General features: G+C 41.6%; 1 protein-coding gene across 1 annotated transcript in view; it reads right to left on the minus strand.

Moving 5' to 3' along the window:
• DAD1 (defender against cell death 1) overlaps positions 1-17,635 on the minus strand; it is a 29,815-nt gene extending 12,180 nt beyond the window's left edge. Inside the window, exon 1 of the mRNA XM_084863834.1 lies at positions 17,312-17,635. Coding sequence (XP_084719960.1) covers positions 17,312-17,522 — 211 coding nt within the window. The 5' untranslated portion in view covers positions 17,523-17,635. The remainder of the gene's footprint in view (positions 1-17,311) is intronic.
• Between the last annotated feature and the right edge of the window lie 322 nt (positions 17,636-17,957).

A 17,957-nucleotide genomic window follows, 5' to 3' on the forward strand; every position in this document is an offset into this window, starting at 1 on the left:
ATGGTTTACTGAACAGTCATAAACTGACAATGTCATAAACTGACAGCGGAGTGCAGTGATGACAGCGCGGTGCGGGCCACATTGCAAGGCCTGGCGGGCTAGATTTGGCCCGCGGGCCTTGTGTTTGACACATGTGCACTAGTGCATGAATTTGAGCACCAGGCCTCTAGTCCAGTTATAAAGTAAGTACTAGGAATGTAATGTGCAGCATGATGATTATAGCTAACACTGTTACATGAAATACAGGACAGATGTTAAGTGAGTTCTAATCACAGAAGAAAATTTTTTCCTTTCTTTTTTCCTTTTTATTGTATCTACTTGAAAAGATAAATGTTAATTGAATCTTTTATGTAATCATTTCAGTATATGTAAATAAAACCATCATGGTGTATACTTTAAATTTACACAGTGATGTATGTCATAAAACTGGAGGGAGGGAGAATCATCAAAAAACAAAATTAAAATTTTCACAACATGGATAAATTCCACAAATATAAGGTTGAGCAACACAATCCAGGCTCAAAAAAATACATGCTGTATGATTTCACTTATGTAAAAGTTAAAATAAGGCAAAATCAACTTATGGTAAAAGCCAGGATTAGTGGTTTTTCTATTTCATTGTAGGGATGACTAATAAGATACAACGTAGAGATCTCTAGAGTACTGGTAATGTTTGTAGCTTGATCTGGGTGGTGGCTCGATAGAGAAATTTAAAAACTCCTCAGGACAGACAGATGTGGTAGGGGTGGAAGTTATGGGGTACTGAGCAAAAAGAAAACTCATGGACATGTACAACAGTGTGGTGATTGCAGAGGGAGGAAGATGGAAGAGGGCATAGTGGGGATAAATGTTGGGAAAAATAAAATTAAAATTAAATTTTAAAAACTCATCAAGTTGTATACTTAAGTGTTATGCCCTTATTTGGACAGAGAGGAGAGAGGGAGAGGGAGGGGGAGGGAGAGGGGGAGGGGAGGGGGAGGGGGAGGGGGAGGGGAGGGGAGGGGGAGGGGGAGGGGGAGGGGGAGGGGAGGGGGAGGGGGAGGGGGAGGGGGAGGGGAGGGGGAGGGGGAGGGGGAGGGGAGGGACAAGGACGGAATTATTTTCTCATTTGTTTTAGTTGGACTCGAGGAATATCTGGAGAAATAAGTACCAAATTATTAGTATTGGCTATTGGAGTGGAGAACAGCAGTGTTTCAGCAAATATAAGGGGACAGAAGAGAAGAGAAGCTCCCATGTCCTAACCAGTTTGGCTCTGTGGATAGAGCGTCAGCCTGCAGAGTTCAACTCCAGTCAAGGTCATGTACCTGGGTTGCAGGCACATCCCCAATGGGAGGTATGCAGGAGGCAGCTCATTGATGTTTCTAACTCTCTATCCCTCTCCCTTCCCCTCTAAAAAATCAATTAAAAAATATATTTTTTTTTAATATATATTTTATTGATTTTATACAGAGAGGAAGGGAGAGAGATAGAGAGTCAGAAACATCGATGAGAGAGTCATCGATCAGCTGCCTCTTGCACACCCCAAAATGGGGATATGCCCGCAACCAAGGTACATGCCCTTAACCGGAATCGAACCCGGGTCCCTTCAGTCCCCAAGCCGACGCTCTATCCATTGAGCCAAACCGGTCCTGGCTAAAAAATATATTTTTTAAAAAAGAAAAGAGAAGCTCCCCATGAAGGCAGGTAAGAAAATTTATGTATTACCATTATCATGATCACAGTAACCCAAGTTATTACAATGACAATATAAGTATGTTGTCCTGTTGAGATGCAAAGGACTGGAGGTCATAAAGACCAACACTCCATTTAGTACATAAAATGCCCAAGAAGTGGTAGTGGTGGGTACCCTGGAGGGAAGCTCCCATCATTCCAGAATCTGATAAGCTGTCCCCAGTTGAATAGTCACCTTCCAGTCTACTGATAGGGGTGTTATATCATTGAGTTCGGGAACACAAAAGGCAACAAACACTTGTTCAAAAAGCTCTTTCACAAGTGATCCTTCAGTCTCTCTGTGAACAGTTCCAAAGTTGGAAATTTACAACCTCCTGAGGCAGCCTGCTTCCATTTTAGCAGTTCTAATTTAATCTATGTCCTTAAATGTTTATTCATTCAGCATAGGTTTTCAGTCAAGATAGTGATGTAGGAAAAGCAGTACTCATCGCCTCCCACAAGCACGTCAAAATTTACAACTAAAATAGAGAACCACCATTATTCAGACCCATCTAAAATCAAGATGAATGCGTAAGAAACCAAGATGGTGGCATAGGTAAACACCTAAACTGCTACCTCACACAACAATTTCAAAACTACATCTAGAACCACAGGAAGGTTGGATGAGTGGAAATTCTACAACTAGAAAGAAAAAGCACAATGAGACTCAGAGAAGCTTCAGAAGGCAGAGGTCTGGAGGCACTTGCGAAGAGGGCTGGCAACTGAGTATGTGGCTGGCTTTCTCAATAGGGAGAGAAAAGCTCTCTACTGCTCTGAACTCCAGTTCCGAGCGAGACTCTGGGGACCCAGATTCATTCGGGGAGAAACTATACTGTCTGGTAGCAGGCAAAACTCCAGGGTGGCTTTCTCTCAGAGGTGCTTGCAGCAATTACCACGAGACACTGAGACACAGGGGCCTATTAAGGGCAGGGCTGATGGGAAACCAATGCTATCTGATCCACCCTCTGCCCATCCAAGCTGAATACAGAGGCTTTTGCAAGTCTTGTCTAATAAGGGTGTCTCCAGCACAGAAGTTCTCCCAGCGTAGACACAGCTGATCATCACAGCCAATTGGCCTGGAGGTCAATTCCTCCCAATAATACAACAACAATCAAGGTTTAACTACAAGACTGTACACACAGCCCACAAAGAGGTACACCAAGAATGTCCACATCAGGCAACTGGAGAGGCTGAGCCACTGGGCCCTATAGGACACCTATCACACAAAGACATTCTATCAATTCAGGGAAGCAGCCAAAATGCAGAGACAAGGAAACAGGTCACAAATGAAAGAAATGGAGGACAACAAACAACTGGATATAGAGTTCAAAACCACGGTTACACGATTTCTCAAGAATTACCTAGAAAAGGCCAATAAATTTAGCAAGACCCTCGAGGATATGAAAAAGGACCAACTATAAATTAAGCATACACTGACTGAAATAAAAAATAATATACAGAGATCCAACAGCAGACTAGAGGAATGCAAGAATCAAGTCAAAGATTTGAAATACAAAGCAAAAAAACACTCGACCAGAAAAGCAAAAAGAAAAAAGAATCTAAAAATATGAAGACAGTATAAGGAGCCTCTGGGACAACTTCAAGCAAACCAATATCTGAAGTATGGGGGTGCCAGAAGAAGAGAGAGAGCAAGATACCGAAAACATATTTGAAGAAATAATGACAGAAAACTTCTCCCATCTGGTGAAAGAAATAGACTTACAAGTCCAGGAAGCACACAGAACCCCAAACAAAAGGAATCCAAAGAGGACCACACCAAGACACATCATAATTAAAATTCCAAGAGCTAAAGACAAACAGAGAATATTAAAAGCAGCAAGAGAAAAACAGTTAGTTACTTACAAGGGAGCATCCATACAATTGTCAGCTGATTTCTCAACAGAAACTATGCAGGCCAGACAAGAAATATTCAAAATGATGAATAGCAAGAACCTACAACCAAGATTACTCTACCCAGCAAAGCTATCATTCAGAATTGAAGGTCAGATAAAGAGCTTCACAGATAAGAAAAAGCTAAAGGAGTTCATCACCACCAAATCAGTATTATATGAAACTAGAGGCCTGATGCACGAATATTAGTGCAAGAATAGGCCTTCCTTCCCCTGTCTGCCGGCACCACCTTTGCTCCGGCCCAGAGCTGCCTTTCTGCCTTCCTACGCTGCCCAGAGGCCCACAGCGGCTGGGGTGGTGCGGAATGCCTGCATTGTTACCATTGCAATGACACAGCAATCTGCCCCAGCAGCTCTGTGACTGTGTTTGCAAATTAACCCACCATCTTTGTTGGGTTAATTTGCATACTCACTCCTGATTGGCTGGTATCACGAAGGTACAGTCAATTTTCATCTTTCTCTTTATTAGTGTAGATGCTGAAAGGTATTCTTTAAGAAGAGGAAGAAGAAAAAGGAAAAGATTTAAAATTATGAACAAATACATATCTCAACAAGTGAATCTAAAAATCAAGTGAATAAAAAAAACTGATGAACAGAATAAACTGGTGAATAGAATCAGGGGCATAGAAAGGGAGTGGACTGACAATTCTCACAGGGAAAGGGGTGTGGGAGTGTGGGAAGAGACTAGACAAAAATCATACACCCATGGATGAGGACAGTGGGAGGGAAGGGAGAGAAGGGCAGAGTGTGGGTGCGAACCGGACGAAAGGGAGCTATGGGGAGAAAAAAAGAGGAACAATTGTAATAATCTGAACAATAAAGATTTATTTTTAAAAAATAAAAAATAAAATCTAGCTGAATCCAAATCCTACAACTGAGGATTCAAGATGCAGCACGTGGAAACTGGTAGGAGGGGCGGAAACACAGGATGGAATCTCGGACCCAGTTGGTCCCACATCTACATGTGGCCATTTAAAATTGAGAGGGATTCCGAAACCAGTTTGGCTCAGTGGATAGAGCATCGGCCTGTGGACTGAAAGGTCCCAGGTTCGATTCCAGTCAAGGGCATGTACCCTGGTTGCGGGCACATCCCCAGTGGGGGGTGTGCAAGAGGCAGCTGATGATGTTTCTCTCTCATCGATGTTTCTAACTCTCTGTCCTCTCTGTGAAAAATCAACAAAATGTATATAAATAATTTTTAAAAAATTGGGAGGGATATCTTAGCTGTGGAGGTTTCCCTGAGAAGTGAAGGGTCCCTCTCCCACACCAAGCCATCAGCCCAGCATTCCAATGCTGGGAAGAGAAGTCCCCACAGCTTCTGGCGGTGAGAACCAATGGGGATTGTGACTGAGTGACATAGAAGCTGCGGGAATGCCAAGCAGTTCCTCTTAGAGGACTGGTGCATGGACCTACTCAAGACTCACTCCCTCTGAGCTCCAGCACTGGGGCAGCTGCTTGAAAGGAACCTTGAACATGCAGGGAGGAACTAACTTGTCTGAAATCAGGGCAAGACCTGGAGGGACAGCTTTCTCTCAGACAAAAGTTGCTGGCAGAGGCCAGTGTTCCTTTGCTGAGACACCTACCATACAGCTGACAGGCTTCTCCATATCTGAATTTCCATCAACCTGGCTCATACTTTTCACCCCACCTTGGTGATTCCCTGAGACCTTGCTCCTCCCTACGTGCAGGCTCATCCAAGCCATTTCCAGTGGATTTTCCATACAACTGGCCTCTCCCGCCTTATGCTTTGAACTTTCCTAAAATTTCTCAAACAAGCAGCAGCTGGCATCAGTGAGCCCAATACCTCTCAGTAAGTGGGCCCAGGCCTGGCACTAGTGACAACCCACCTGGTTCACAGCTTGGCCTCTCCTGAGCACCTCCAAGCTCAACACTAACAACAGTCATCTACAGGTTGCTTTGTAGCTCATGCTGGGTGGACCCATGCAGGACATAGGCAGAGACTGACTTTGCACCTCCCAGAAGGTCTCAGAGCCAGTGCACACAGTGGTCAACTTCAACCATGTCAGATTACAACCCTTCCAACTCCACCAATGACACATTCAAGGGGCGAATTTGTTGAGCATCAAGCCCCACTGAAGCAAATCCTGCTCCATAGGATCAGACCCTGCATAGCAGGTCTTCTACTGTAGTCATAACCAATCCTTTCAAACGACTGGCCTGGGTCGGTCCCTCCCAGTGATGCCAACATAAATCAAAGCGCAACTATAATAGGACAGCGCACACAGCTCATAAAGGGGTGTAACAGAGGTGCCCAGCTCAAGTAACTGGGGAGGCTGAGCTACTGGGCCTTACATAAGTCCACGCTACCAATTCCAAAAGACATAGCAAATCAATCTGATACATAAAAACAAACACAGGGAAGCAGCCAAAATGCAGAGACAAAGAAACATGTCACAAATGAAAGAACAGGAGAAATCTTCAGGAAAAAAAACTAAATGAAATAGAAGAAAACTACCAGATACAGAGTTCAAAACAATGATTATAAGAATGATCAAGGAACTTAATGAGAACTCCAAGGAACTTAATAAGAATTTCAAAGAATTTAGTGAGAATATCAACAGCATAAAAAAGAACCAGTCAGAAATGAAATATATATTAACTGAAATAAAGAATAATTTATAGGGGATCAACAGTAGAGGATACTGATAATCAAATCAGTGATTTGGAATATAAGGAAGCAAAAAACACCCAATCAGAACAGCAAAAGAATCCAAAATATGAAGATATTATAAGGATCCTCTGGGATAATTTCAAACATATCAACAGTTGCCTCATGGGGGTACCAGAAGGAGAAGACAGAGAGCAAGATATTCAACATCTATTTTTAAAAATAATAACAAAAAAAGTTTCTAACCTGGTAAAAGAAATAGGTATATAAGTCCAGGAAACACAGACAGTTCCAAACAAGATGAACCCAAAAAGGCCTATACCAAGACGTATCATAATTAAAATGCCAAAGGTGAAACACAAAGAGAGAATCTTAAAAGCAGCAAGAGAAAAGCAGTTAATTACGTACAAGGAAGTGCTCATATGACTGTAAGCTGATTTTACAACAGAAATTCGCAGGCAAAAAGAGAATGGCAAGAAATATTCAAAGTGATGAATAACAAGGACCTACAACCAAGATCACTCTATCCAGCAAAGCTATCATTTAGAATTGAAAGTCAGATAAAGAGCTTCCCAGACAAGGAAGAGCTAGAGCTCATCACAACCAAACCATGGAATGCTAAAGGGGAAGAAGGAGGAGGAAGAGGAGGAGGAGGAAAAGAAGGAAAAAGAGAAGAAATAAAAGATCAAAAATATGAACATTAAAATGACAATAATGTATATGTATCAACAATTGAATCTAAAAATCAAAATATACGAACAAGGAATCTAATGAACTAAATAACTAAATTCACTAATTAGGAGAAACCAAGATGGCGGCATAGTTAAACACCCAACTGCAGCCTCGCACAACTATTTCAAAAATACAACTAAAATACAAAATGGACATTATCCAGAACTATAGGAAAGTTGACTGACTGGAAATTCTACAACTAGAAGGAGAGAGAAAATCAGAAGGAAAATCAGAGGAGCTGTAAAAGCCTAAGGTACGGAGACACGGTGTGCACGTGGGGAGAGGATGGAGCCAGAGAGGAGGGGGTGGCTGAGTGCCTGACTGGCAATCTCTAGAAGGAAGGAGATAAAAACTCCAGACTCTGCTGAACCCCAGTTCCGAATGCACTGAACCCCAGTTCTGGACGAGACCCTGGGGACCCAGCCTCATACAGAGGGAATCTAGGCTGTAAGGTGGAAACTCAGACGAGCGGCGAAAGGCAGAGCCCCGGAGGTGATGGACTTCACTGTGCCGCTGGATTGCCCTAGTGGGAAGGAGACAAAAGCTCCGGACTGCACTGAACCCCACTTCCAACTATACTGAACCCCAGTTCTGGGCTCATTGGGGGAGAGACTAGACTGTCTGGTAGTAGGCAAAACTAGAGGGCACCTTTCTCTCAGAGGTGCTTGCAGTGAGTACCAAAGGACACTAAGGAACACTGAGACTCAGGAACATCATAGGGCGGGGCTGACGGAAAGCCAAGGCTGTAGACTCCACCCTGAAACTCCGCCCCATACAAGCTGAACACAGAGGCTTTTGCAATTTTCCAAGTCTAGTCCAATAAGGCTGTCTCCCAGCATAGACACAGCTGATCCTCACAGCCAATTGGCCTGGAGGTCAGTTCCTCCCAGTGATACCAACAACAATCAAGACTTAACTACAACAAGGCTGTACACACAGTCCACAAAGGGGTTCACCAAGAGTGTCCACCTCAGATAACTTGGTCTCTTTTTCCTTCTTTTCCTCCTCCTCCTCATCCTTCTTCCCCTTTAACATTCCATGGTTTGGTGGTGATGAACTCTAGCTCTTCCTTGTCTGGGAAGCTTTTTATCTGACCCACTGAACCATATAGGACACCTTAGCACACAAAGCCACCCTACCAACTCAGGGAAGCAGCGAAAATACCGAGACAAGGAAACAGATCACAAATGAAAGAAATGGAGGACAACAAACAACTGGATATAGAGTTCAAAATTACGGTTATAAGTTTTTTTCAAGAATTTCCTAGAAAAGGCCAATAAAATAAACGAGACCTATGAGGATATGAAAAGGGATCAACTAGAAATAAAGAATACATTGTCTGAAATAAAAAATATTATACAGAGTCCTAAAAACAGAATGAAAGATTGCAAGAATCAAGTCAAAGATTTGGAACATAAAGAGCTAGAAGACACTCCTCCACAGAAGCAAGAAGACAAGAGAATCCAGAAAGTTGAAGATAGTGTAAGAAACCTCTGGGACAACTTCAAGCGAACCAACATCAGAATTATGGGGGTCCCAGAAGATGAGAGAGAGCAAGATACCAAAAACATATTGAAAGAAATAGTGACAGAAAACTTCCCCCACCTGGTGAAAGAAATAGATTTACAAGTCCAGAAAGCACACAGAACACCAAACAAAAGGAATCCTAAGAGGACCACACCAAGACGCATCATAATTAAAATTCCAAGAGCAAAAGACAAAGAGAGAATATTAAAAGCAGCAAGAGAAAAGCAGGTAGTTACCTATAAAGGAGCACCTATACGACTGTCAGCTGATTTCTCAACAGAAACCATGCAGGGGGCCAGACGGGAATGGCAAGAAATATTCAAGGTGATGAATAACAAGAACCTACAGCCAAAATTACTCTATCCAGCAAAGCTATCACTCAGAATTGAAGGCCAAATAAAGAGCTTCACAAATAAAAAAAAAAGCTAAAGGAGTTCATCACCGCCAAACCAGAGTTATATGAATTGCTGAAAGGGGTTCTTTAGAAAGAGGAAGAAAATAAAGATAAAAATTATGAACAACAAATACGTAACTATCAACAAGTGAAACTAAAAGTCAAGTGAATTAAAAAATCTGATGAACAATATTAACTGGTGAATATAATAGAATCAGAGGATAGAAGGGGAGTGGACTGACAATTCTCGGGGGAAAAGGGGAGTGAGGGTGCGGGAAGAGACTGAACATAAACTGTGCACCTATGAATGAGAACAATGGGGGGGATGGGGAAACGGCAGAGGGTGGGGTGGGAACCTGGTGGAGGGGAGCAATGGAGGGGGGAAAAATGAGGAACATTTGTAATAATATGAACAATAAAGATTTATTAAAATAAATAAGTACACTAATTAATAGAACCAGAGGTATGGAAACATGGAAGAGAATGACAAATTTCAGAGGGGAGGGGGAAAGAAGGACCAGAAAGATATTAACCAAAGAACTTACATGCATATATATATATATATATATATATATATATATATATATATATGCATTACGTATGGACACAGACAATAGGGTGATGAAGGCCTGGGATAGGTGGGGCAAAAACCAGGTAGAGGGGGACAATATGGGAGAAAGTGGGGGACATCTGTAATACTCAGCAATAAAGGTTATAATTAATTAATTAATTAATTAATTAATTAATTAATTAACTGAGCATCTAGTATGTGCTGGGAATATGGCACAGAACAAGAGAGACAAATATCTGGCTCTCAAGAAACTTATACTCAGGTGGAGAGAAACATACAATATATAAGTAAACAAATAAACAAGGAAATATCACTTAGAGATATGTGCTATGAAAAAAATAAAACAAGGTAATAAGACAGTGTCTGGGAAGCTATTTTCTATTGGGTGTTCACAAACCTCTCAAAGAAAGTGCTAGTTAAGGTCAAAATTTGAAAGACGGGATCTAAGGGCAGAACATTCCAGGTAGCAATAACAGTCTTGACATGTCTTAGTATAACAGGTCAGACTGAGGGAGATAACTGGGTAGGAAGGTTCAATCTGGAGTTGCATATCAGACATCAAAAGTGAAGATGTCAAATGGGCAACTGGATTTACTAATCTGGAATTCAGGGAACAGGTCAGAATTAAAAATATAAATGTGGTAGCTGTAGTTATATAGACATTATTTAAATTTACTTATAAAACAAAGTATAGAGAAGGTATCAAGAAGCATCCCCTCCAAAAGAGAAGGACCTAACACAAACAGAAAGAAGGAAAAAACAAATGAGATGAGAAACAAGGTAAGTGTAGTGTAGTAAAGGTTTCGAGAAGTACTCCACACAGAAAAAAGCAGCCAACTACATTAAATGCTAAATGTTGCTGAGCATTCAGGTAAGGTGAGGTAGAATGCCATTAGATCTGGCAAGAGTAGTTTCACTTAGTGGTGGAAAAAGACCACCACCAAGAATAGGTTAAGGAATGAATGAAAAATGAGCAAACAGCAACTAAACTATTTTTTTCTAAGAATTCTGTGATGATGGAGAAGAAGAAGAAAAAAAAAATGGAATGATACCAGGAGGGGTATCTGGAATCAAATACAAAAATTTTAATTGAACAATACTAGAGCATGTTTGTATGATGAAAGGATAAAGTAGAGAGAGAAATTAATAATGTAGAATAAAAGGAAGACTGTAGAAGCTGAGGCCCTGAGTGAACAAGAGGACTGGATCCTCCACACAAGTGAAAGAATTGGCCTTTGATAGGAAAGGGACACATTATCCACCATCACAGGAAGTAAGCCAAAGAGCAGGGATACAAGTGCAGGTGGGCTCCTGTTTCCTTGGTGGGAAGATGAAAGGATTCCTGTCTACTTTTTTAGTGAAAAAAAAGCAAGATCATAAACTGAGAATACAGAAAAAGAAGAAATATAGAAAGAGTGGAGAAAAAAGTTATAAGCAGTTTAGAAAAGCAAACATACCAGGGAAGTGTTATAAGACCACAGAGCAGGGCTGAGTGCCCATTTGTGTTCCTGTACTCACCAATACTTCATCACAGCATTATATCCATACTTACTTGTCTGCACCTTCCACTAGATTATAAACTGGAGAATAGACCAGTTGTGTTTTGCAGTTGAGTCCTCAGTTCCTTTGCAGAGAACCTGGCACATAAATTGCTCAGTATTCCTTAAGTTATTATGGGCATGCTCACAATATAACATATATCAATACAATGTTAAGCACTGAGCATGCAGAGATGACAGTTCCTACCTTCAAGGGCCTTACCTTCCAGAGAGAAGACAAGACATGTAAACAAATACAGTACAGTATCAGTGCCATATCTCAATCTCTCTCTCTCTCTCTCTCTCTCTCTCTCTCACACACACACACACACACACACACACACACACACACACATACACACAGAGTGAAATAGGAATATAGGAGAAAAGACCTATGCTGTGAGAGTCAGAGAAAGACTCCAAAGGGAAGCAGGTCTTGAGCTGAGATGTTTAAGAAGTAAAGGAATTTTCTAGACAAAGAAAAAATAGCTTGAGATGTTCAAGGGATAACAACTAACTCGATAATGCAGGAGGATAAAGTACAGGAAGTAAAAGCAAGAGATAAAAGTGGAGATATGAACAGGACCAATTCATGAAAGAGCCTATATACCATGGGAGCCTATATGCCATGGGAAAAAATTGTAATTTTTCCTTGGGAACCAGAGACACATTTTAGGTAGGGAGCAGCACAATCAGACCTGCAAGTCAAAACAAGCTTGCAAACATAATGGAGGATGGACTGGAGGGAGAGGTACTGGAGGATGGGAGATTATTAGTAAGGAAGCTTACAGCAGTATAAATAAGAGCCTGAGTCAACTGAGGATAAAGAGGTAGCAATGCATACCGGTATGTGCATAACCCATGGACACAGACAATAGGGTGGTGAAGGTCTGGGGCAGGGGGCAGGGTGGGCTGGAGAGGGTCAACAGGAGAAAAAAGTAGACATACGTAATACTTTCAACAATAAAAATTTTTTAAAATAAAAGAAGCCCTCGCCGGTTTGGCTCAGGGGAGAGCATCGGCCTGAGCACTGAAGGGTCCCAGATTTGCTCCCATTCCAGTCAAGGCATGGACCTTGGTTGCAGATTTCCCCGGCCCTTGTTGTGTGCATGCAGGAGGCAGCCAATCACTGTGTCTCTCTCATATTGATGTTTCTTTCAGTCTCTCCCTCTCTTTAAAAATCAATGGAAAAATATCCTCAGGTAGGATTAACACGCCCCCCCCCCCAAAAAAAAAAGGAAGAGAGAAGCATCTATCAGACCATCAAACCTCAGAGGAAAGGTAGGGGAGGGTGGGGGTAAGGGGGAGAGATCAACCAAAGGACTTGAATGCATACATATAAGCCTAACCAATGGACACAGACATGAGAGGGGTGAGGCATGAGTGTGTGTGTGGGGGAAGGGCCAATGGGGGGATAAGGACACATATTTAATACCTTAATCAATAAAGAAAAAGGAGGAAGGGAGGGAAGGAAGGAGGGAAGCAATGGATATGAGAGATTTAGAGGACTCTCAGGCACAAGGCTGGCAAACTTCCAATCTCTTGGATTGCAGTTATGAGAGATAATATAAAGGTCCATAAAGCTGATGGATAATTCCCTCCAAAATGCTGATCCCCGGCCCACACAGGCCAACCACTCTCAGAAAACATTCTGGCCGAGACCGGTTTGGCTCAATGGATAGAGCGTCGGCTTGGGGACTGAAAGGTCCCGGGTTCGATTCCGGTCAAGGGCATGTACATTGGTTGCGGGCACATCCCCGGTAGGGGGTGTGCAGGAGGCAGCTGGTCGATGACTCTCTCTCATCGATGTTTCTAGCTCTCTATCTCTCTCCCTTCCTCTCTGTACAAAATCAATAAAATATATTTAAAAAAAAAAAAAAAAAGAAAAGAAAACATTCTGGATTAGGCTTCCTTGTCTTTCAAATCAAACTGCTTTTGTATCTGTAAACTAGGGGAAACAAAACTATTTTTTTAATCCAAATTTAGTTTAATATAGATTAGAGAACATAATAGATCAGAGTTGTGAAATGACTTTTAAAATTATTTCAAGTCCAGCTGGCTCAGTGGTTGAGTGTGAACCTATGAACCAGGAGGTCACAATTTGATTCCTGCTCAGAGAACATGACCAGGCTGCAGGCTCAAAACACAGAAGGCAGCCGATCAATGATTTTCTCTCATCACTGATGTTTCTCTCTCTCTCTCTCTCCCTTTCCCTCCTCTCTGAAATAAATATATTTTTAATTATTTCAAGATCAAAGACTAATTTTAAGACTTTGTTTTCTACTTATCCCTCCTACATAGCACTTTAAATTAGCAGAAAGAGGGATTTGAGGTAAAAAAAGGAAACTAGAAGGGCTATCTAACACTGGAATGTTAGTCTGGAAAAGGAACAGATGTCCTCCTCTTGAGATATCTAACCACAATATAAAAAGTCAACTGCTGAGGATGTTTGAAATCTGTAGTAAAGAAAAAAATATTCTACCTCTGAGGTCCTTGTAAAGCCTACTTTACTGTACACTGTTGATCCCTCCACTAACACACACACACACACACACACACACACACACACAACACAAAAAAAAAAAAACAAAACAGAAATTTCTCAATGGCAATTTTCTTGAAAATTTCTGGCTCTTTCTTAAAACAATGAGTAAGTCTTCAAGGCATGAAGGACTAGGAGAACCAGACAATTTTCATCAGGCCCAAATAACACTAGTCTTTTTAAAAGTGTGGTAGAGTAGCATTCTATATTGGTTTAAAATGTACTGATTAATTTCCAAAGATCACATGCTAAATAAATGCAGACAGAAGGAATGGAAGAGAACAGACTGCTTAATAGAAATCAGGGAACCAGATTAAAGAACTTTTTCCTCCAATTCATCCTACATGCTAACACAAATTTTAAGTCTCTCCCTTACTCAAATTTAAACAAAATCCTCAGATGCTTTCCTGTTAGCTACAAGATAAAATTCAAATTCCTTGGCCTGCGCACTCAAAGCTCCAGCATTCAGTACTACCAATCAACATAATCACTCACAATTCCCTTTCTCAGCCAACTGACCTTCTCCCTCTCTTCCAACAGGAAACACAACGACAGGGAAGTGAGAAACATCAACACCATAAATAGGTTCAAGGTTTCCCTTCCCAACAATCAGAACAAAGGATAAACTTTAAATACATATTTCCCCTTAAAACTAGTCTCCAGCCCTAACCGGTTTGGCTTCCCATCAGGGGCACATACCCAGTGGGGAGTGTGCAAGAGGCAGCTGATTGATGTTTCTCTCTCATTGATGTTTCTCTCTGTCCCTCTCCCTTCCTCTCTGTAAAAAAAAAAAAAAAAAAAAAAAAAAATCAGCCGAAACCAGTTTGGCTCAGTGGATAGAGCGTAGGTCTGTGGACTGAAAGGTCCAAGGTTCGATTCAGGTCAAGGGCATGTACATTGGTTGTGGGCACATCGCCAGTAGGGGGTGTGCAGGAGGCAGCTGGTCGATGTTTCTCTCTCATTGACGTTTCTAGCTCTCTATCCCTCTCTCTTCCTCCCTGTGAAAAATCAATAAAATATTTTTTTTAATAAATAAAATATATATTTTTTAAAAACTAGTCTCCAGTTGAAGACCTGGGCTATTAAATGGGAGAGCAGGTAGGATTTAGTAAGGTTGACACTGTCAAAAGAAATATGATATCCTTCTATGGTAACTGAATTGTCATCCTTTCTTTTCCTAGAACTGTCATTTCTGACCCAATTACCTGTTACTACCCTGTTTCCACGAAAATAAGACAGTGTCTTATATTAATTTTTGCTCCCAAAGATGCGCTGGGTCTTATTTTAGGGGATGTCTTATTTTTCCATGAAGAATACGGTACACATTTATTGTTAAATGAAAATAAAGGAAATTTATTTCCTGTATACTGTACAGTAGTACAGTAGTTGTCAACACAAACCAGACAAACTGTGAATCCTACAGTATCAAGAATTTACTCATTTATTCAATGACAATCATGTCATCATCTTCTGGAACATCATCATAACAATCCAATTCCTGAATTTCCTGGTGAATTTCTTGTGACTCCATTTCTTTCAGAATCAGTGGACCAAATCTCTCATGTTTAGCCTAGGGGGGGTCTTATTTTCGGGAGATGCCTTATATTTCACTCAGAAGGAAACCTGTAAGTAGGTCTTACTTTCGGAGGATGTCTTATTAGACATCCTCTGAAAATAAGACCTAACGCATGGAAAATAAGATCTAGCACATCTTTGGGAGCAAAAATTAATATAAGATACTGTCTTATTTTAGGGGAAACAGGGTAGTATCTAACAGCTTTGAAATCCGCAATCCCCCTCTTTCCCCCCCCCACCCCCCGCAAACTGACTCCACTATTAAAGTGCCCTTCTTGCACTAGGCATTCTATTCAACTTCTCTTGGAGGAAAAGGGAAGGGAATCTACCAATTCTCCTTTAACCACAACAACTCCAAAACAGGACTTGGCATAAAGAAAAATTATCTGCTCAAAAAAATCTTCTGGTTTTAGCATACAACTCTAGTAGTCCATGTAGCCCTGAGGAGTCATTTTAACCCTAGAAACTTACGAAGCCAGGGTGATTTCAGAATAGAAATGTCTTTTTTTTTAATCAACTTTTAGGCCCTACCCTATTCCTACCCTTTTCAGACCTGAAAGACAAAATTACCAAACAAAATTCACCAGAGCTTCTCAAGATTCCTTCTCCCATTTGGCTAATAAAAATTCTTAGTCATGAACAGAATTTGGAGTGAGGGGAGGAAGAGTCTATAGCAAAGAGGGTAGGATATCTGATTATGGCACCTGTCAACTCCTGAAGGCCAAAATGCTGCCACAGAGAACCAGGTCTTGGTCATCTAAGGCAAAATATAAAGGTAATGAAATATTCAACTGATCAATAGGCTAACTGCAACGCCAGACCGGGTGAGTGCAAAAGTCATTAAGCCCTTGGACTTAATTTTAAGTTCTAAGAAAGAGAGAAGGTAGAGTTTATCTGAATAAGGTAATTTGAATGTGTAAAAGCATTCTACAGATCTATACTTAAAGCTGTAATGAAGTCTCCACTGTAAACGAAGTCTCCAGACCATTTTAGTGCTATGTTTTGTCTGTGCCCTAAAGAGACTGTAAACGATTTGAGGAACATATACTTGATGTATCCTCAAAGCTTTTACCATAATACCAATGTGATTAGATTCAAAATATGATGGCCTGATGAGGATCACTGGAAAAAAAAAAAAAAAAACATGAATTCTAGCATGTTTTTAAAGTCATGTAGCAGAAAGTACCAGTGACTGACAGGGTTCATGTGGTAGCCACCTATGAACTGGACTAGCTAACACTCCCTGACCCCATTCTGGACTCAGTATTCATTGAATCCCTGTTCAAGAAAAAAGGTCAGATTTTTGGCAAAAACTTGAGGAAAGTTAGCTCTCATTAAATTTGGCAGTCCTCAAGATATCAAACACTAGTAGGAATCAGAAAGAATAATGATGCTAAAATAGAACTATGTGCCCTGGCCAGTGTGGCTCCGGTGAATGGGCATCATCCCATGCACCAAAAGGTTGCCAGGTAGATTCCTGGATTGTGGGCTCAGTTCCTGGCAAGGGGCATGCAAGAGGCAGCAGATCCGGGTTTCCCTTTTACATTAATGTTTCTCTTCTCCCTCTCCCTTCCTCTCTGAAATTAATAAAAATATGTATTTTTTAAGTCAAGGATGACTCCTTGTTTTAAAAAAAATATATATATAGAACTATGTGAATAAAAACTGAGTTCAGGGTAGTAAAATAACATCTTCATCCACAAGAAATAAGCAGGAGCAGCTTAAAGCCAAAGTCAAGTAAAGAATGATTCAACAAGCAAAGCTCCCATACTTTATATTTCTTACACTGTTCACTGAAACATTTCACCAGAAATTGGTAATGATTACGTCAAGGTGAGAGAGCTGCTTCAGAGGTGCGTTTTCCATTTTAAAAGTCCACCAACTTCAAAAGGGTGTTAAAGCTAAGTGAAAATTGGAATCAAGTTTTCCCTGGACCCAAACGAAGTGATGTGGATCACCAGGGAGCAGCAGCATGAAGGGCGATTTTCTACAGATTTATTCCCAGCTACTAGGAGGTTTGGGGCTCTTTGGTACGTGACAACCTTTCTGGGCCTCAATTTCCCCATCATTCACAGAAAGAGGGCAATGCAGGCTCCTCTCACAACTTCACGGGGCGGTGGTCTGTGGGAATTAAAAGCAACGCACCAAAATAACATTACTGCGATTACTTATAGAATTATTACCCGCTAGGATGAAGCTCCCCACACAAGAGATGAAGCCCGAGAGGAAAGAGTTGAAGGGAAAGGTCCCCACGAGGAGACAATAACCGAACTGCAGCGCCCCGGTCAGCAGTATATACAGGAGGTACGCGTCCAGCAGCTTCAGACGCTGAGGAGTGGTGCTCAAGTATTCTTCTAAGAACCGCGAGATAACCGACACTACCGAGGCCGACATGACTACGAGATCGATAACGCCGGCCCGCTCTCGCCAAACTCCGAGAGGAAACGACCACCACACCGGATATAGCGTTCGCGCGTGCGCAACGCCGTACCCCAGCTCCACCCTCCACGATTGGCCAATTTGCGCAGGCGTAGAGGTGGGCCAAAGCGCGAGACAACCAATGCGCAGGCGCAGAACAGTCGACTGGCAGAGAACTACCGCCAGTACAGCTAATGCGACTGCGCAATGGATCTTCTGTCTAGGCTGGAGACGTGTACTCATTCTACCCTGTCTTTGCAGTCACGTCAGTGACGCTCGCAGTTGCTCTGGCAACAAGATACTGTGAAAGGAAGGAGAGAAGTTTTACTGCGGACCGAGTAGCTACCCGAGTTCCCTCTCTCCCTTTGCTCCTCAAAGATTAACTGGTTCCGTTTTACGTCCATGCCTGGC

This window comes from Pipistrellus hanaki (assembly GCF_964339955.1).
Source record: "Pipistrellus hanaki genome assembly, chromosome: 1".
Lineage (NCBI taxonomy): Eukaryota > Metazoa > Chordata > Mammalia > Chiroptera > Vespertilionidae > Pipistrellus > Pipistrellus hanaki.